The sequence below is a fragment of the Zophobas morio genome, unplaced genomic scaffold (genome assembly GCF_036711695.1).
Source record: "Zophobas morio isolate AGI-343-1 ecotype UQ-CSIRO unplaced genomic scaffold, CSIRO_AGI_Zmor_V1 ptg000008l, whole genome shotgun sequence".
Classification (NCBI taxonomy): domain Eukaryota; kingdom Metazoa; phylum Arthropoda; class Insecta; order Coleoptera; family Tenebrionidae; genus Zophobas; species Zophobas morio.
Genome location: NW_026972113.1, coordinates 2525276 through 2547314, shown reverse-complemented (window position 1 = coordinate 2547314; position 22039 = coordinate 2525276). Strand labels below are relative to the sequence as shown.

The 22039-nt window shown below is 34.0% G+C and overlaps 1 protein-coding gene across 3 annotated transcripts in view; it reads right to left on the bottom strand.

Moving 5' to 3' along the window:
- Positions 1-22039, bottom strand: part of Kuz (kuzbanian) — a 148606-nt gene that overhangs the window by 81617 nt on the left and 44950 nt on the right. For all 3 annotated transcript variants that reach the window (XM_064050296.1, XM_064050297.1, XM_064050298.1), the window contains exon 2: positions 8104-8163. In XM_064050296.1, the coding sequence (XP_063906366.1) occupies positions 8104-8163 (60 nt within the window). The remainder of the gene's footprint in view (positions 1-8103; positions 8164-22039) is intronic.

Genomic DNA, 22039 nt, shown 5'->3' with positions numbered 1-22039 from the left:
TAATGATCTTCGATTAATCATCGTTAACAGAGTAAAATGTTAATTATTTCAGCGTTAAAGTAAACAGGAAAGGGACCCGCATCACGCTCCCGGATCCTTATTCGCAATATCCGCAAGGATAACCCGTGTAATTCCCCCGTGAACTTTTGTTTAGCTGTTTGTATCGCAGCAAGGGTGTCTCCGAGGAGGTGTTTGTTCGCGTAACTACATTTTCTACGTATATTTCACGTCGATTCCTTTTTATCTTGCCCATTTCATTTCATATGTTCTGCCTCATTTGCCATCGTGTATCGCACTGACGGAGACGTGTGGCATTCCAGTCACATTCCCGGATTTTTACGGATAACTACAGGGGAAGTATTGTCTAATTTCGTGTTTCTTGGCCTTTTACAGCTCATGTAACACGAAAATGGCTTTCCGTCTGTCTGTCGTCTGCCGCAATTTTATTTAATCCCCGAAACTATCGAACCGGCTACTTCAAAATTATTGCATCGCCCGGAGTTTCTTTTTCGTCCAACAAAATCATCCCCGTCGAACTAACACACCAACTAATCAGTGACAGAGTCGTCGCTTTTCAAAAGTCCGTTCCACGAAAGTCATTGTTGGAAGATTAGGAAAATTACAATAACGTGGAGCTTTTGTTTGTTTTGAATGGAGCTTTCGACGGAATAACGTCGTGGTACGGTTTCGAACTTTCCAGGCCTTGACCGCATTCGTGATTGCATTCAAAGCGCCGTATTTACTGCAAGGAGGAAAAAACTAATATAAGCCGCCCCTATTGGCTTATGTTTCTCTAGGACTGAATGCTAGAGGAGTCCGATTTGCACAAGAAAGGAATCTCTCATATCGTGAGTTAAAGGGGATGATGTGGCAGGATGACAAAAGAGTGTGAAGGGACGGAATAAATTGGAATACTTTGCTAATGCTTTTCAAACGTCAAAAATAATTGACAACGAGGAGTCACAGCGACTAAAAAATTGTAAACAGAAGCATTGTGTCTCATGTAGTGGCGGAATTAGAACGTCTAGGTGTTTAGTTACACCGTTAATTGGCTTAATTAAACTATTCGCTTGATCAAGGACAAAATAACGTAATTAAAGCAGTAATCATCACATTTCCGCCGAGAACTCCTTGCCTAGGTAATCGATTAACGCTCGTGTACACGAGAGAGCGTACTATTATTTTAGTAATTATTGCTTTTAAAATTTAAACGGGGCTTTAGGGTTTTGCTCTTATTTTCAATTAAGAGGAGCTCGCGTTGTAATAATGAACGCAATCAGGTGACAGTGAAAGCCCTCCCAGCTATATTTTTCTTTTTTCTTGCAATTCGCAGAGAAACCAGGAACAATGAAGAAAGGAAAAAAATTCACAATCGTAGAAAAAATATCGAGCGTCGTTTTTTTCTGGGGGATAAAGTACACGTAAACGGAAAGCGCACATTAAATATTTAAAAATGGCGTTTATTTAATGTGCGGTCAGTATTTTCCTAAAATCGGGAACATTAATAACTAACTAACAATTGTCATTTTGGGTAGTTTTTACTTCTCCATTCAATGCGGCCAGCTTTCTAAAAGTTTTGGTGACATTTTTCATCACGTATTTTTGAAATTCAAACAATTATTTATGGAAATTTCGAAGCGCGGTTTTCACCACTGTTTTCATTATGTGGAAAACGTTATCGATTTATTTTGTTGAAAATGAGACAGCTTCTTCGGCACAAGTTTCTTTTTAGAGTACCTTATTTCCGACAAAAAAAATCACGAATGCTACCCGGGTAATTTATCGAGTTGTATAACCTGAAAACAGTGGTGAAAACCGCGCTACGAAATTTCCATCAATAATAGAGATATTGATTTTTAAATACACGCGATGAAAAATTTCACCAAAATGCTAAAAAGACGATGATAAAAAAGTTAAATTTTTTTTTTACGTTACATAACGAAAGAAAAAAATATGAGTGTCTAGGGTAAAAATTAAAGCAAATTCATGAACCACGTATGTTATTTTATGAAATTTCAATTACATTGAAAATGCAACATTTTGAGGTAACGTCATCACATTGTTGGTGGGGACTGTCAGACAAATAGGATACACACGACAGACAAACAGACGGAAACGGAGGACCTATTTTTTAGGACACTAGGGATCATGAAACGCCAGATTGACCCCATTACAATACTTCCTTAGTATAGTAGTCCACTATACTATAATTCTAGTTAAGTCGTCTTTTAGGTTATATCAATACACTATGAGTAAATGCTGTCTCTTGCTCTTCGCATTAGTACAGTAAACCGGAAATGTACATTATTTCATCACAACTTGTAAATCCAGTAACCCTTAACTTAAAAATCTTTAACCTACAAATTTTTCAAAAAAAAAAATTGTAAGATTTATAAATTATAAACAGAAACAAAACCAAGAAAAACCGAGAGGGTGGGTGGGTGGGGCTACTCCCTGGTAAGATAAGACTAATATTGGCAAATTACATAATCTCTAAGAAAAGTGAGGGTGGGTGGGCGGGGCTAGTCCCTGCTAGGATAAGACTGATATTGGCAAATGACGTACCCTCTAAGAAAATGAAGGGTAGAGGGTATATCATTTGGCAAAAACCAGTCTTATCTTGGCAAGCATTGGCCCCGCCCACCCACCCTTTATTTCCTTGGAAGATATGCCATTTGCCAAAATCAGACTAATTTAGTAAGATAAGACTGACTTTGCCAAATGAGATACCTTCTAAGAAAAGAGAGGGTGGGTGGGTGGGGCTAGTCTCTGCTAAGATAAGACTGATATTAGCAAATGACCTACTCTCTAAGAAAATGAAGGGTAGAAGGTATATCTTTTGGCAAAATCAGTCTTATCTTGGCAAGTATTGGCCCCGCCCACCCACCCTTTATTTCCTTGGAAGATATGTCATCTGTCAAAATCAGTCTTATCTTAGCAAGTACTAGCGCCACGCACTCGCCTTTTATTTTCTTAGGGGGCTAATACCTGCTAAGATAAGACTGATTTTGGCTGAGATCCTTCTAAAAAATAGAGGGTGGGTGGGCGGGGTTGTACCTGCTAATATAAAACTGATTTTCGCAAATGGCATCCTCTAAGAAAAGTAAGGGTGGGTGGGCGGGGCCCCTCCCTGCTAAGATAAGACTAATATTGGCAAATTACATGACTTCTAAGAAAAGTGAGGGTGGGTGGGTGGGGCTAGTCCCTGCTAAGATAAGACTGATATTGGCAAATGACCTACTCTCTACGAAAATGAAGGGTAGAAGGTATATCTTTTGGCAAAATCAGTCTTATCTTGGCAAGTATTGTCCCCGCCCACCCACCCTTTATTTTCTTAGAAGGTATGTCATCTGCCAAAATCAGTCTTATCTTGGCTAGTACTAGCTCCACCCACCCGTCTTTTATTTTCTTAGAGAGCTAATACCTGCTAAGATAAGACTGATTTTGGCTAATGACATCCTTCTAAGAAAATATAGGGCGGGTGGGCGGGGCTAATACTTGGTAAGATAAGACTAATATTGGCAAATTACATAACTTCTAAGAAAAGTGAGGGTGGGTGGGTGGGGCTAGTCCCTGCTAAGATAAGACTAATATTGGCAAATTACATGACTTCTAAGAAAAGTGAGGGTGGGTGGGTGGGGCTAGTCCCTGCTAAGATAAGACTGATATTGGCAAATGACCTACTCTCTACGAAAATGAAGGGTAGAAGGTATATCTTTTGGCAAAATCAGTCTTATCTTGGCAAGTATTGTCCCCGCCCACCCACCCTTTATTTTCTTAGAAGGTATGTCATCTGCCAAAATCAGTCTTATCTTGGCTAGTATTAGCTCCACCCACCCGTCTTTTATTTTCTTAGAGAGCTAATACCTGCTAAGATAAGACTGATTTTGGCTAATGACATCCTTCTAAGAAAATATAGGGCGGGTGGGCGGGGCTAATACTTGGTAAGATAAGATTAATATTGGCAAATCACATGACTTCTAAGAAAAGTGAGGGTGGGTGGGTGGGGCTAGTCCCTGCTAAGATAAGACTGATATTGGCAAATGACCTACACTCTAAGAAAATTAAGGGTAGAAGGTATATCTTTTGGCAAAATCAGTCTTATCTTGGCAAGTATTGGCCCCGCCCACCCACCCTTTATTTCCTTGGAAGGTATGTCATCTGCCAACATCAGTCTTATCTTAGCAAGTACTAGCTCCACGCACTCGCCTTTTACTTTCTTAGGGGGCTAATAGCTGCTAAGATAAGACTGATTTTCGCAAGTATCCTTCTAAAAAAATAGAGGGCGGGTGGGCGGGGTTAGTACCTGCTAAAATAAAACTGATTTTCGCAAATGACATCTTCTAAGAAAAGTGAAGGTGGGTGGGCGGGGCTAGTCCCTATTAAGGTAAGACTGATGTTGGCAAATGACGTACCCTCTAAGAAAATGAAGGGTAGAGGGTATATCATTTGGCAAAACCACTCTTATCTTGGCAAGCATTGGCACCGCCCACCCACTCTTTATTTCCTTGGAAGATATGCCATTTGCCAAAATCAGACTAATTTAGTAAGATAAGACTGACTTTGCCAAATGAGATACCTTCTAAGAAAAGAGAGGGTGGGTGGGCGGGGCCAATACTTGCCAAGATAAGACCGATTTTGGAAAATGAGGTAAGAAATTTAATAAAATTATTGTAAGAAAAGGCACTAGAGCCCAAAGTAGTTTCATGTTCTTTCCAAATAGGAAAACCTAGAACCCCAAGAATGTCTTATTAAATTTTCCAAAAATAGAACACCAAAATTCCCCGAAAATTGTTTTAAGTGATTTACAAAAAAAAAATCTACACCGGCTCCCGAAATGATACACCATGGGTACGTACCCAAGAATTTTCCGAATTAAAAAAAACAAACTCAAGACTTTTTCAAATTCATAAAAAAATAAAACACTAAAAGCTCAAAAGATTTGTTCAAGTTCATTGAAGTACAGTCCAAGAAATCCCGCTTCTTTGAGAAATTATAAAGTTCTATTTTTAAAAATTTTAATTGTGATAATCTATCCATTAAACAAACGTAGTTTACTTTTGGAAAATAAAAATATGATTGTATTTCTTTAAGAGATTCTTATTGCACTTTATTACGAAAACACACTCGGTTAATTTGTTTACATTTGGTCTGGCGCGGAGTACAGAGAAATCGGGTGAACCGTCAAACACTGCTTCAGAAGTAAGAGTCCATTGATAAACTTTTCAGTCTGAGGACGTGAAGAATGAGCACGAACCCGTTACAACCGCGCTACCGACCACCTCTTTTCGGCGTCACCGCCTCTCCAGGATCCGAAGTAGCCGCGAAACTACGAGGAGCCGCCGTCAGGGAGGTCATAGGACAATTTTGACCGCACAGCATTTCTTAAGTCCTGTTGTCGACGATTATTTAGTTTTATTAATAAAAGTCAGAATGTTTTCGTTAATTTTAGCCGGAGTAGCACAATAATACTAATAATGCATGCACTCCGTCGATGTTCAAAATGCGTATTGATCCATCTTGAGTGACAGACAGTGCGGTAAACATGAAACTTGGGAGTGTAAATAACTGGTTGGACGCCCCTGAATCCGGATTCTATCTCATACTTAAGCTACAAATGGTGAATAACGACTACATTGGTAAGAAGTCTACATTTATATTTTTAAGAAATGTCGCCATTCCTCTCGGGTGTCTTTACAACACTCCAGAACACAAAAGTGATGGAGATTTCATAACTGCCATGTAATAATGTTGAAGGAGGCAATTTTAGCGAAGAATAATACCACTCGACTCAAAAGTGATAAAACTCGACAAACAGATACGAACCTCGCTGTGAATCCGGTTTGATTCCGTACTTTCCGTTCCTTCTTTCCCAGTCTGACGCAATTACAGTGTTTAGCCCTCACAGAAAAATATAACACGATCAATGTTTCTCACAAAAAAAAACATAAATGCACTCGACCATTACACCAACCCCGCATTAAGTTTAATTTTTAAGTAACTACCGTCCCTCCGCCGGCTTCATCCGATCGATTCAACTCACAGCCGAACTGCGATTCGATCTAAATGAGAAAAATTTTCAATCAAGCTGAATTGCGATCAATTCGAGGAAGTTTCGATTCAATGCGATTCACGCTGCGTTGATTTAAGCCCCTGGAATTTAATTGCACTCCAGGCTCCCCTTGACCCGCAGAATGCATTTCCCCCAGGACGAAATTAAAAATGAATGGCACGAAATAATATTCTTCAAAATTACACATAACGTCGTTAAATTACACATGTTATACGAAGAACGGGACCTCATGCATCACCGTGTCGTGGCTTTCGCTTTCAAAACGTCGCATGTTTCTGCAATTTAAGTAAAATATGAGTGTTCGTGGAGCCGTTTTCAAAAAACCACTGCAGATAAGGCGGAAAAAAATGAATTTAGTCGGGCCCATTCTGCTCTTGTAATCCCATCGGATGATGTATTCGCGACCATTTACCTAGAACGCGAAGAAAGCGTGCACAGACGTGGTGCGTATTTCACAATAAAAAACGCGCGGATAAATTAAGCAAAAAGCGCAATTTCCGCAGACGCCACTACGTATTTAAGAGAAATTAGCGCGACGAGGAGTGCTGCCAACGAAACTGGAAGCGAACTTTTTGAAAATATTATATTGTTAATTGCCACGGACTTTCTGATGACTCCGGGACGTGGAATCAATACCGGCGACATTAACAGTTCGCTGCGTGTTCTCCTCCATCCATATGGTAATGAATTTCGCGTATTAATCTACCATGACACGTTGGCATCGACGCGTGGTATCGACATCAGCACCATCGTGACCATTATGAAGATATATACGATTTTCATCGCCGCACCGGAAGCCATTCGGGAACGTGGCTCTCAGGAAACGCCGTTGTTTCCACCGTCCAAATCGTATTTCGATACAGAAAACTTCTATTGTTGGCTTATACGTATCATGCAGGAGAAGTAACTTCTTATCAGCGTGGAAAACCTGTCTATGGGTTTATACTGAACTGAGAGAACGAGAAAACCAATTTAGCAAGACATTAAGTCAGTCAGGGCTCTACGACGTCGTAAAGTGTGCTGTTTGGACGTTAATTTTCGCAATTGTATGACAAACGTAATGGTGTGTGCTGATTTGGTTAGTTGACCGGGCGCATCCACCACATATACACACGATTGGGCAAGTTTTACGACACGAGTCGTTTATTTACTAATTTTTTCATAACATATACGTTACCTGCGGCTCCCTCCTAAACGAATTTTTCCTTTCAAATTTATAATTCGGAAATTTTAAGTTCTAAAATCGCAGCACTCCCTCGGGACTTTCTTGAATAATGAAACGTTAAGTCAAAAGGAATAACTAACAAACGACGAACTGAAAAACATCCAAAATGCATAAACATGAAACGTACTCGAAAATATCGCTAAGTAATACTAAATATAGACCTCAATTAAAGATGCACGTATAGTTTGTGATTTGAAAAAGCAGCGAAGCGGAAAGTAAACATGACAACCAGTAATTAACTTCTGAAGATCGACACAGACAGACGTTATTAAGCAAAATATAGACGAAGCTAGTAGTTAGTTAACTTATTAATTAATGCAGGTAACAACGCAGCAATTCGAAAATCCGCTTCCTCGAACTAAAAAAACACAACGTAAAAAATTTCTAGGTGTCACATTTAAGCGGAATATAAAAACACAATCGCCGCCGAAAATGCAAACGATTGGTCTAATGACAGCCGGATTATCCCGGCGCATCCACCATTGTTTCGAACGCAAAAATCCCATTACGGCTCCGACGAATAAAAATTGCGGCGAATCTACGAGTGGATTTGCGTGGAATTTACGAGCCAAAAACCGACATATTATTTATGTGAAATAAAAAAAGAGATCCTTCTTGATCCCTACACATTTTTATAACACTTTAAAGAAAATAATCTTCGCGCAGCTGGTGTCGCCGAGAAGTTTTCCGTTTGGGCAATCTGCCGGCTACTACGTGGGGGTCCGGGAATGAGTTCTCGCGAAAAATGAACGAAATATCGGTGTTGTTTACTAAATGAGTTGCAATAGAGGTGTAACGGTCCTACCTTTGACATTGTTGCGTAAAAAAGCCGTCGAGTACGTTGAGGGCCTGCCGAACAACTTATCTGAAAACAAACAAAAAACACTGTAATTACAATTCGTTTAAACTTGTTTAAAATTTTCTTTTATGGGATGTAGTGAGACCGTCGAACATCGTGTTTTACTTGCATGATATTCCAGCTATGAGTATATTCGTTAAAGCAATATTTGTGGTCTGCAGAGAGAGCATAAAAATGCGCGGAGCAACGAATGTACGCTGAATATTCGCAACATCAATAAAAAAAAGTACAAAAACGCACCTGAGTGCATGTTTGCGGAAGCGTATTCCATCAGGTTCTATTTTTCAGGTATTTGTATTATGCAAACTTCTTTCAAAACACGAACGAAATTTCGTTTAGAGGGTTTATACAGTGTTTTGCGCTGCCTGAGGTCAGCAACCCGCGTTTCGTTATAAAATTTATTAAATTAACGTATATCTAATAATAATAAATATAATAACTTGCATTGTATTATACCGCGTATCACTTGTAGCGGTTACGAGCGGATCACACCCAGAGCCGCAATTCACTTCAACCGAGACGAGAGGATTAATCCTTTAGTCCCGTAAGCACAGATTTCAATTAATAAAAATAAACTCAATAAAATATTTTTAATGTTTTTCTAACTAAACTACGAATCTTATGCCGGATATCTGGAAAATGGCGGATTAACTCTTCAGTACGTTATATATTATTATATTTTATAAAGGCTTACTTAATAACCATAACAACCAGTAGTCATTAATCGTTGTGCATTATTATTAATAAAACAAGCTATTTTTCATTAATAAATAAATCAAAAAAAAAAAAGACATTTATCAATTATAAACCAAATAAAACCAACAAAAAAAGAGAGGGTGGGTGGGCGGGGCTAGTACCTGCCAAGATAAAACTGATTTTGGCAATTGAGATCCTCCCTAAAAAACGAGAGGGTGGGTGGGCGGGGTTCTAGTGCCTGTTAAGACAAAACTCATTTTGGCAAATGACAACTCCCTCCTAGAAAAGGGTGGGTAGGTGTTACGGACTAGTAGCTGCTAAAATAAGACCGTGGTGTATTATTTTGGAAGCCCTTTGAGATTTTGCTTGTAAATTATTTAAAAGAATTTTAGGGAACTTCGGTATCCTATTTTTGGACTTCTGACTTGAATTTTGAGGTTCTCGATATTCCTGTTTGGAAAGAATTTGGAAGTGCTTTGGAGCCTCTAGTGTTTTTTCTTATAATAATTTAATTACATTTCTTAGAGGACACGTCATTTGCTAAAGTCAGTCTTAAAGGTACTAGCCCCACCCACCTGCCCTCTCTTTTCTCAGAGGCTATGTTATTTGCCAAAATTGGTCTTATTTTAACAAGTATTAGCCCCGCCCACCCACCCTCTCTCCATAGAGGCTATGTGATTTGCCAAAGTCAGTCTTATCTTACCAAATACTAGCCCCGCCCACCCACCCATATGTTATCAAATGACACACCTTCTAAGAAAATGAACGGTAGAGGGTATATCATTTGGCAAAATCAGTCTCATCTTGGCAAGTATTGGCCCCGCCCACCCACCCTTTATTTTCTTGGAAGGTATGTGATTTGCCAAAATAAGACTTATGTTAGCAAGTGCCCTTTATTTTCTAACTATTTTCTCAGAGGGTAATACTTGCTAGTACTTGCTAAGATAAGTCTTATTTTGGCAAATGACATCGTCTGAGAAAATAGGGGCGGGTGGGTGGGGCTAGCACTTGCTCAGATAAGACTGATTTTGGCAGACGCTATGCCCTCTGATTAAATAGAGGGTGGGTGGGCGGGGCTAGTACTTGCTAAGATAAGATTGATTTTGGCAAATGACAAATTCTGAGAAAATAGGAGGCGGGTGGGCGGGGTTAGCGCTTGATAAAATAAGACTGATTTTCCCCTATTAAACTTGTAAAAACTTTAAGTTTCGCAAATTTTAACAAGATTAAGAGGGGCAAAATCAATTTTATCTTAACAAATACTAGGCCCGCCCACCCGCCCCCTATTTACCCAGAGGATGTCAATTGCCAAAATCAGTCTTATCTTACCAAGTACTAGCCCCGCCTACCCACCCCTATTTTATCAAATGACACACCCTCTAAGAAAATGAACGGTAGAGGGTATATCATTTGACAAAATCAGTCTCATCTTGGCAAGTATTGGCCCCGCCCACCCACCCTTTATTTTCTTGGAAGGTATGTGATTTGCCAAAATCAGTTTTATCTTAGTAAGTATGTACTACCCCCGCCCACCTGCCCTTTATTTTCTCACTATTTTTTCAAAGCGTAATACTTGCTAGTACTTGTTAAGATAAGTCTTATTTTGGCAAATGGTAAAAATGTGGTCATTAATTAACAACATCAAGAGTTATCATCAGAATTAAGAACGGGTGGGTGGGCGGGGCTATTGTTTGCTGATAAGACTGGAGAAAAAATCTAAACTTAACTCATTCCAAGCGGCAGAATGTAAGATTTAATTCAAAGTCAAAAGTAGCCCCACCCACCCACCCCTACTCCGTTTCGATAACCCATTTTATTGGCTCTGACACGAAAATCGAATTTTATTTTGACAAATAATAATAGAATAGAGGACTAAATATTTTTTTTAAACATTTTTATTTTTATTTGATAAACGACGTTGTCGTCAGCGTTTAGAGAGAAATATTTAAAAATCATATGGAGTAGACCCGACTTTGTACAACTGTAAAAGCCATGCCTCTTTTCCTGGCCAATTAAATGATTTTTTAGGGTGGAGCTTGTGCGAGTAGGAGGGGCATCACAAATATTATGTTTTAATATAGTTTTCAAGTTTGTTTTTTAACACAAGCTGATTTTTTTCTAGATATTTTGTTTACAATTTATCTATTTTCTCACCGACGATTTAACAGATTTGAGTAGGAATCAAAAAGGTAAAAATATGGTCATTAATTAACAATATCAAGAGTTATCACCAGAATTAAGAAAGGGTGGGTGGGCGGGCCTACTGTTTGCTGATAAGACTGGAGAAACAATCTAAACTTAACTCATCCTAAGCGACAGAATGTAGGATTTAATTCAAAGCCAAAAGTAGCCCCACCCACCCACCCCTACTACGTTTTGATGACCCATTTTATTGGCTCTGACACGAAAGTTGGATTTTATTTTGACAAATAATAGAATAGAGGACTAAATATTTTTTTAAAGCATTTTTATTTTTATACGAAAAACGACTTTGCCGTCAGCTTTTAGGAATAAATATTTAAAAATCAAATGAAGTAGACACGATATCTTACAACTGTAAACGCCGCTCCTCTTCTCTGGGCCAATGAAATGATTTATTAAGGTGGAGCTTGTGCGAGTGGGAGGAGTGTCAGTAATATCGTGTTATAATGTAGTTTTTACGTTTACTTATTTAACACCTGTTTTTTTCTAGATATTTTATTTACATTTTATCTACTTTCTTTCCAACAATAACAGATTTGAGTATGATTCTAATAAAATAATAATGTTATTAATTAACAATATTAAGAGTCTTCACTAGAATAAAGAAAGGGTGGGTGGGCGGGGCTATTGCTTGCTCGTAAGACAGCAAACAAAGTCTAAACTTAACTCCGCCCACCTCCTTTTTCAATTTCACTGATTTATTTTATTTGCTGTAAAACAGGAATTGAATTTTGGTTTAACAAACGACAGAATGTAAGATTTATCTCAAAGAAAAAAGTGGCCCCACCCACCCATCCCTACTCCGTTTTCATGACCCATTTTATTGGCTCTGAGACAGAAGTTGAATTTTATTTTGACAAATAACAGAATCTACGACTAAATATCTTTTAATAAAAATTGTATTTTCATTCAAAAAACGACTTTACATAGAAACATTTACAAATCATGTAATGTAGACACAATGAGGTACAACTGTAAACGCTGCTCACTTCTCCAGGCCACTGCATATTCATAAGACTGCAAAAAATCCTAAACTTAACTCCGCTCCAATATTACTGAAGCTCCTCCCACTCACTCAAGCTCCACCTTAATAAATTGTTTCATTGGCTCGGGGACAAGGACGTCGTTTGAAATTGTACTACATTGTGCCTACTTTATGTGATTGTTTTTTATTTCTATGTAACAGTTGACGCCAAGGTCGTTTTTCGAATAAGTATCAAAATTATATTAAAAAAAAAAGTTCAATTTATATTCTATTATATTTGCCAATTTAAATGCAACTTCCATCTCACAGCCAATAAGAAGGGTCATCAAAACGGGAAACGGGTGGGTGGGTGGGGCTACCGTCTTATATGCAAGCAATAACCCCGCCCATCATCTGAGATAATAGGGGCGGGTGGGTGGGGCTAGCACTTGCTCAAATAAGACTGATTTTGGCAGACGCTATACCCTCTGATTAAATAGAGGGCGGGTGGGCGGGCTAGTACTTGCTAAGATAAGAATGATTTTGGCAAATGACAAATTCTGAGAAAATAGGGGGCGGGTGGGCGGGGTTAGCACTTGATAAAATAAGACTGATTTTGCCCCTATTAAACCCATAAAAACTCGTTAATTTTAAAAGTTGTTAAATTGCATATTTCCATAGTAACGAGTTAAATTTCTAAACTGATTTCTTAACAACTCAGTCATTAATTTTTCTGAGACAAACTGTATTAAAAAAAATAGGGTACATTCAGCAAAATTTTGAGGTGACGTCATCAATTTGTTAGGGGGGATGAGCGATACATTTTGATCAAAAATTTCCAGTAACAGTAGCAACAAAGCTAGTAGTTCCTCAAGGCACAATACTTGGCCCACTATTATTTATTATATATCTAAATGATCAGTCATTTTCCATTAGCAGCAAAACAAGAGTTTAAGGAGCCACTTTGAAGACAATATAAGAGTATAACCGCGGTGGCATTAAGAGGAAATCCGGAAATCGCACATTATCCGAACGAACTCCTGACCTGAGTAAGTCGTAGCTGAGTAAGATATATCGTGAAACAAACATGTAAACGTTAGAAATGTCAAAATAAACGTATCTGGGCCATCTATTATTTCAACTTCAGTCCCGTTCTCTGAAAGATAAATGTCAGCACCGAACCGTCCAAGCATATTCGGTATAAATTAGGGCGATTTGTCTCCTATTCAGTGACAAATTTGCGTTATATGCAGTCGTGTTGTCAATTGTTAAATGACCCCCGTTGCTAAGCAACGAAACCGATAATGCTGCTTCCGTGACATAACAATATAGGTTAAGCTGAACGCTACCTCATCATGCTATGAGATCTTCGACAGAAGTGACATCATTTTTTTTTATTTAGAAACAACAAGGTCTGACTGTTTTATAGAGAGCGAAAAATGCCTCGCCTGGCCGCCTTTCTCTCATTTAAAGCTCAGGAAGTCCGCTTTAAAACCGGAGCTCAGTAAATCACAATGGTTTTTGCAAGAATTTAAATTAGACGCTAAAGGGTATCGATAGCTGTGGCTTAAATTCCACACCGACTCCCGAACTCCCGGTTCATCCTTCACGTTGTCAAATTTCATTTTAACGAGAATCGACGAAATGTTTTCGAGTTCGCTGACACACTGATCTTATTCCGTCCCCTAAATTCCGGCGTGGAATCCCCCTAGCACACGTACTCTTATTAACCGAAACAATCACGACAAACCGTCCTACTTCACGTATGCTCATCGCAGTTTGCGCCCTTGGCTCCATAAATTGCGGATCTCAGTTTATCTGGCAATTTGCTGCTTGTCGGTAATCCGGCGTGGTCGCGACGTAATGGATACCACGTTCCAGAAAGAAATAGGGACCTTTCGCAAACAATCGATCTTGAGGCATTAAGCCAGAGTCAGCCTTTTTCCCCGTTCGTCATTTCTGCTCAGGCGGGCAATGGGTTTTGATTGGTTCGAGTACTGGTCGAGGCTACAACATGTTCGCAAAGTTTGCTAATTAATCGCACGCCTTCGTGTTGATGTTGTGTTTGACGGTGTTGTGGCGGCGACTTCGGTGGCGGCTGGTAATGAAGTCTAAAGGGTTTTATTCGAGGAGGAACGAGTGCTTGTGCAGTGCGAGCGGTAGGGGTGGGTGGGTGGCGCGTTTGATGTGGAAAGGGCGAAGTTGGAGGTCGCTGCCGGGGCGGAAAGTATTCTCAAAACGATTTTTTACTTCCTGAGCGTAAGCGGGCGACTTGTCTTTTCCGTGTTTTCTCGACGTTTCGTGACCTCGAGAGTACGCAAATATGGTTTCCCGTCTCAGTTTTTCTGTCGTATGTTCAATTTTTATTACGCATATAATTTCCGAAACTGTTGTCGAATTTTGTTTGTATATTACGAATATCATGTAAAAAATAAAATTCCTAAAACAAATCTTATAATTTTTCGAAAAATCTCAAATCTTTCGATATATATTTACCCCAGACCAATTTTTTAATAACACAATTTTTCAAGAAAATTTTCAATTTTTCCATTTTTCAATATTTGATACTGCAGTTTTTCATTTTTCGATTTTTCAATTTCGAGTTTCTAATTTTAAAATTTTTCAATTTTGCAATTTTTGGATTTCCAATTATCCGATTTTCCGATTTCTTTAACTTTCAGTATTTTGATTTTACAACACATATTTTTTGGATTTTTATTTTCAAATTTTTCAAGTTGTCAATTTCTAATTTTTGGAATTTTCAAAGTTTATACTTTTTCGTATTTTCATTTTCGATTTTTCCATTTCCTTTTATTCGAAAAGTTGAAAAATTGCGAAGTTAAAAAATTGGAGAATCAAAAAACATCGAAAAATTTAAAAGTCGAATAAATGAGAAATCATGAAACTGAAAAATGTAAAAGTGAAAAAACGATAAATTCAAAAACGAAAAATTGCAAATCAAAAATTGATAAATCGAAAAATTGAAAAACTTCACATTGAAAAAAAAACAAAATAAATAGCCGAAGCGAAACAGTGCAAATCGAAAAATTGAAGACATGAAAATTTGAAAAATTATAAATTGGAAATTCCTGAAACTGCAACTCTAAAACTAACCTAAAAATTGAAAAACGTGAAATTGAAAAAATTTAAATTGAAAAAACAAAAAAATGATAAAATCGAAAATTTGAAGAAATGAAAAATTAAAGAATGGAAAAAATGAAAAACTAAAAACTGAAAGTTCGAGAAATTTTAAATCAAAAAACTACAAAATCGAAAAATTGACGAAACAAAAAAAATGAAAAATTGCAAATCGAAAAATTGAAGAAATGAAAAACTGAAAAATTCAAAAATTGAAAACTGCAAACTCTAAAAATTGGAACATGCAAAACTTGGAAAATCGAAAAACTGAAAAATTAAAAAAAGCAACCACAAGCAAGTAACATTGAAGACACAGAAAAGAAGTGAAAAGCTTGAAAAATTGAATAAATGAAAAATCCAAAAAATTGAAATTGAAAAAACAAAAAAAATACAATGAAAAACTCAAAAATTGTTAAAATAAAGAAAAGAAAAAACCGGAACGAAAAATTACAAATCGAAAATTTGAAGAAATGAAAAATTAGTAAATCGAAAAATCGGGGAATTAAAACAATCAAAAAAGTGCAAAATCTAAAAATTGAAGAAAGTAAAATTCATAAAACAAGAAATTATGAAATCGTTAACATTGAAAAACCGAGAAATTGTAAAAATAAAGAAACTAAAAACCGAAACGAAAAATTGCAAATCTAAAATTGGAAGAAATGAAAAATAAAGAATCGAAAAATTAAAAACTGAAAGCTCGAGAAATTTTAAATCAAAAAATTGCAAAACTGAAGAAACCAAAAAAATTGAAATGGAAAAATAAAAAAAAAATGAAGCATGAAAATTTTAAAATCTTAAAATCCAATACATGAAAAATGGAAAAATTTTAAAAATTCGGAGCATATTATTACATATTTAAAATGGGAACTATAAAAATTGCAAATCGAAAATTGAAGAAACCAAAAATTGAAAAATCATGAAATTAAAAAATCTAAAATTTAAAACAAAAAGTTAAAAAACCGAACAAATGGAAACCGAAAACTTATAAATCGAAAAATTGTGAAATCTAAAATTGATAATTTTCACACTGAAAAAAGAAAAACTAAAATCTCAAAGTTCAAGAAATTTTAAATCAAAAAACTACAAAATCGAAAAATTGACAAAACAAAAAAAATGAAAAATTGCAAATCGAAAAATTGAAGAAATGAAAAACTGAAAAATTCAAAAATTGAAAACTGCAAAAAAATTGGAACATCCAAAACTTGGAAAATCGAAAAACTGAAAAATTAAAAAAAAAGAAACTCCATTAGCAAGTAACATTGACACAGAAAAGAAGTGAAAAGTTTGAAAAATTGAATAAACGAAAAATCCAAAAAATTGAAAATCAAAAAACAAAAAAATACAGAAGCGGGATATTGAAAAACCCAAAAATTGTTAAAATAAAGAAAAGAAAAAAGCGGAACGAAAAATTGCAAATCTAAAATTGGAAGAAATGAAAAATAAAGAATCGAATAATTAAAAACTGAAAGCTCGAGAAATTTTAAATCAAAAAATTGCAAAATTCAAGAAACCAAAAAAATGAAAAATTGCCAATCGAAAAATTGAAGAAATGAAAAACTGAAAAAATTGAAATTGAAAACACAAAAAAAACGAAAAATGAAAATTTTAAAATCTTAAAATCCAATAAAAAATGGAAAAATTTAAAAAATTAGGAGTATATTATTACATATTTAAAATGGGAACTATAAAAATTGCAAATCGAAAATTGAAGAAACCAAAAATTGAAAAATTATGAAACTGAAAAATCTAAACTTGTTTTTTTCAAAAATTTAAACAAAAAGTTAAAAAACCGAACAAATGGAAACCGAAAACTTATAAATCGAAAAATTGAGAAACCTAAAATTGATAATTTTCACACTGAAAAAAGAAAAACTAAAATCTGAACATTGCAAAACACAAAAAATGAAAAATGTAACAAAAAAAAAACGAAACGAAAAATTTCACATTGAAAAAGAAAAACTATTAAATCAGAACACCGAAACACAAAAAAAAAATGAAAAAATTAGCAAAAAAAGCCGAAACGTAGAAAAATTGAAGAAATGAAAAATTGAAAATATTGAAATTGAAAAAATATATATAAAGGAATTGAAAAATCGAAAAATTGTTAAAATAAAGAAAAGAAAAACCAGAACAAAAAATTACAAATCGAAAATTTGAAGAAATGAAAAATTAGTAAATCGAAAAATCGAGGAATTAAAAATTTAACAATCAAAAAGTGCAAAATCTAAAAATTAGCGAAAGAAAAAAATTAAAAATTGAAAAATTGCAAATCGAAAAATAGAAGAAAATAAAATTGATAAAACAAGAAATTATGAAATCGTTAACATTGAAAAACCGAGAAATTGTAAAAATAACGAAACTAAAAACCGAAACGAGAAATTGCAAATCAAAAATTTGAAGAAATGAAAAATTAAAAAATCGAAAAATTGAAGAATTAAAAATTGAAAACTCGAGAAATTTTCAATCAAAAAAGTGCAAAATCTAAAAATTGAGGAAACAAAAAATTGAAGAAGTTATAAAATTGATAAAACAAGAAATGATAAAATCGTTAACATTGAAAAATCGAAAAATTGTAAAAATAAAGAAACTAAAAACAGAAACGAAAAATTGCAAATCTAAAATTGGAAAAAATGAAAAATAAAGAATCGAAAAATTAAAAACTGAAAGCTCGAGAAATTTTAAATCAAAAAATTGCAAAATTGAAGAAACCAAAACAATGAAAAATTGCCAATCGAAAAATTGAAGAAGTGAAAAACTGAAAAAATTGAAATTGAAAACACAAAAAAATGAAAAATGAAAATTTTAAAATCTTAAAATCCAATAAATGAAAAATGGAAAAATTTTAAAAACTAGGAGAAGCTATATTATTACATATTTAAAATGGGAACTATAAAAATTGCAAATCGAAAATTGAAGAAACCAAAAAATGAAAAATTATGAAACTGAAAATCTAAAATTGATAACTTTCACACTGAAAAAAGAAAAAATAAAATCTGAACATTGAAAAACACAAAAAATGAAAAAATTGACAAAAAAAAAGAAACAAAAAACTTCACATTGAAAAAGAAAAAGTATTAAATCAGATCACCGAAAAACAAAAACAAAAAATGAAAAAATATAAAGGAATTGAAAAATCGAAAAATTGTTAAAACAAAGAAAATATAAAACTAAAACGAAAAATTGCAAATCGAAAATTTAAAGAAATGAAAAATGAAAGTTTTAAAATCTTAAAATCCAATAAGTGAAATGGAAAAATTTTAAAAATCATATTATAACATATTTAAAATCGAAACTAGAAAAATTGAAAATCAAAAATTGAAAAATCATGAAATTGAAAAATCTAAAATTGGTTTTTTCAAAAATTTAAACAAAAAGTTAAAAAATCGAAAAATTGGAAATCGAAAAATTGGAAATCGAAAAATTGGAAACCGAAAAATTGTTAATCGAAAAATTGAAAATTTTCACACTGAAAAATGAAAAACTAAAATCTGAACATTGAAAAACACAAAAAATGAAAAAATTAACAAAAAAACCGAAACGCAAAATTTCACAATCAAAAATAAAAACTATTAAATCAGAACACCGAAAAACAAAAAAAAATGAAAAAATATAAAATAATTGAAAAATCGAAAAATTGTTAAAACAAAGAAAATATAAAACTAAAACGAAAAATTGCAAATCGAAAATTTAAAGACATGAAAAATGAAAGTTTTAAAATCTTAAAATCCAATAAATGAAATATGGAAAAATTTTAAAAATCATATTATAACATATTTAAAATCGAAACTAGAAAAATTGCAAATCAAAAATTGAAAAATCATGAAATTGAAAAATCTAAAATTGTTTTTTTCAAAAATTTAAACAGAAAGTTAAAAAATCGAAAAATTGGAAATCGAAAAATCGGAAACCGAAAAATTGTTAATCGAAAAATTGAAAATTTTCACACTGAAAAATGAAAAACTAAAATCTGAACATTGAAAAACACAAAAAATGAAAAAATTAACAAAAAAACCGAAACGCAAAATTTCACAATCAAAAATAAAAACTATTAAATCGGAACACCGAAAAACAAAAAAAAAATGAAAAAATATAAAGTAATTGAAAAATCGAAAAATTGTTAAAATAACGAAAATATAAAAATAAAACGAAAAATTGCAAATCGATAATTTAAAGAAATGAAAAATGAAAGTTTTAAAATCTTACAATCCAATAAATGAAATATTTAAAAATTTTAAAAATCATATTATAACATATTTAAAATCGAAACTAGCAAAATTGCAAATCAAAAATTGAAAAATCATGAAATTGAATAATCTAAAATTGGTTTTTTCAAAAATTTAAACAAAAGTTAAAAAATCGAAAAATTGGAAATCGAAAAATTGGAGGAAAATTAGCAAAAAAAGCCGAAACGTAGAAAAATTGAAGAAATGAAAAACTGAAAAAATTGAAATTGAAAAAAAAAACAAAAAAATATAAGGGAATTGAAAAATCGAAAAATTGTTAAAATAAAGAAAATATAAAACTAAAACGAAAAACTGCAAATCGAAAATTTAAAGAAATGAAAAATGAAAGTTTTAAAATCTTAAAATCCAATAAATGAAATATGGAAAAATTTTAAAAATCGTATTACACATTTAAAATCGAAACTAGAAAAATTGCAAATCAAAAATGCAAAATCATGAAATTGAATAATCTAAAATTGATTTTTTCAAAAATTTAAACAAAAAGTTAAAAAATCGAAAAATTGGAAACCGAAAAATTGTCAATCGAAAAATTGAAAATTTCCACATTGAAAAAAAGAAAAACCAAAATCTGAACATTGAAAAACACAAAAAATGAAAAAATTAACAAAAAAACCGAAACGCAAAATTTCACAATCAAAAATAAAAACTATTAAAGCAGAACACCGAAAAACAAAAAAAATTGAAAAAATAAGCAAAAAAATATGAAAGATTCGAAAAATCGAAAAATTGTTAAAATAAAGAAAATATAAAACCGAAACGAAAAACTGCAAATAGAAAATTTAAAGAAATGAAAAATGAAAGTTACATGAAACTGAAAGATCTAAAATTGTTTTTTTCTACAATTAAAAAACCTAGAAGTTAAAAAAATCGCAAAATTGGAAACCGAAAAATCGAAAAATTTCAGTGAAAAAAGAAACCCTAAAATCTGTACGTTAAAAAACAAAAAAATTGAAAAAATAAACAAAAAAACAACGAAAAAGTTCACATTGAAAAAGAAAAACTATAAAATCAGAACACTGAAGAAAAAAATTGAAAAAACAACAAAAAAAAAAGCGAAACGAAGGGAAATTGAAGACAAGAAAAACTAAAAAATATAAAAATTAAATAAAAACTCGTGACATTACAAATCGAAAAATTACAAATTCGAAAAACTGAAATATCCAAAAGTTGGAAAATTTAAAAATCGCAAAAAAATAACCTTAAACCAATTTTTGTTAAATATATGACGTGACTGTGTTGAATGAACCAGAACCCCCACTATATGATCACTTTTCGGCGAAACCTATTCTGTCAACAAATTCTTAGGTAACTGGATCACAAATAAAAAAAATCACTTAGTAAAATTAGCTAAACTTAAAGGTTACACTTTCGTTGAAGATCCAAATTTAGCTATACATTTGTATTATATTCGCATTAAACTCATAAAGTGAACCAACTTGTCGTGGAGCGAGCGAGACGTTTGAAACGAAGCAGACCGTGGCAAGATCAATATAAACCGCCTCGCAGTAGAAATACGGCCTGAAAATTTATTTGTGTGTACAGAAATATCTGCTAATAATTAAAAAACGCTGCAGGGTGCTGTTACAACAGAAATAAATATAAGTGGTTCGTGTTGCTCACATTTTTCCGCATAAATACAGATCTTTCTCCTTCAGAACTTCAAACTTGCGTGTGTTGTCTCCATTAATGATGTATAGCCCCAAGCGATAAAAAATTGTCAAAAGCATCTAAAAAGATCATATCTGTGTACATTCATTACTGGCTGTAAACAACCTGAATTGGAAATTTTTCTTAGCTGCATCAATGGTCTCTTCACTCAACAGATCCTCCGAGATTACACAAAACATAAGAAAATGAATCACGCCGTTGCCATCTTTCAAACAAACTTAATTAAAAAATTGCATTGAAAGTTTTCGCATCACAGCTTCACTTCAATTTGCGCACTCTTATATTTTCTCAAGTTGAATAACGAGGATAAATATCAAAGCTTTAGCTGTTATTTAATTTTTCTAATTATGTTTGTTTATGTATTCTTTCAAAGACAAGAAGCTGAGTTTGCAACCCCGTTCGTCCCCGGAAGATTCGCCAATTCCTGAAAAAATCCGGGCTTTTAGATAATGACCCGCCGGCGATTGCAGCTGACGATAACGTGTCCTTGGTGACGTCAACAGGAAAAAGGGAAGAACTTCTCGCAAAGCCGAAGGCTTCTGTGGTAGATTACTCCTTTACGTAACTGATACTTGAACAGGCCATTCCTTCCAACTACCTCGAACACAAATTCATTAAAACTCTCCAGGCCATCTTTCCCACTTAATTGAAGAAGGTGACACTTGCCGAAAAAGGTTATCTGTTCAACATCGAAGGCGAAAAAAGCCGATGATTGATGTCGCAGTATTGAGAACGGTTCGGGTGAAACTTGGATCACAGTACATTTTATAGATCTGACGTGGTGTTTTATGTAGGGGTGTTCGGCGGAATACTTGACGAAACAGAACGCAAAAAAGTTTTCGTATTCGAAACGTCCGAGTATCGACGTCGGTTTAAAATACGCACTTTCGATGACACGGGCTGTCAGCTAAAAATGTTTCACAAAAAAATGAGCACGGAAAGCTGGACACGACACGCTTATGAATTTTAC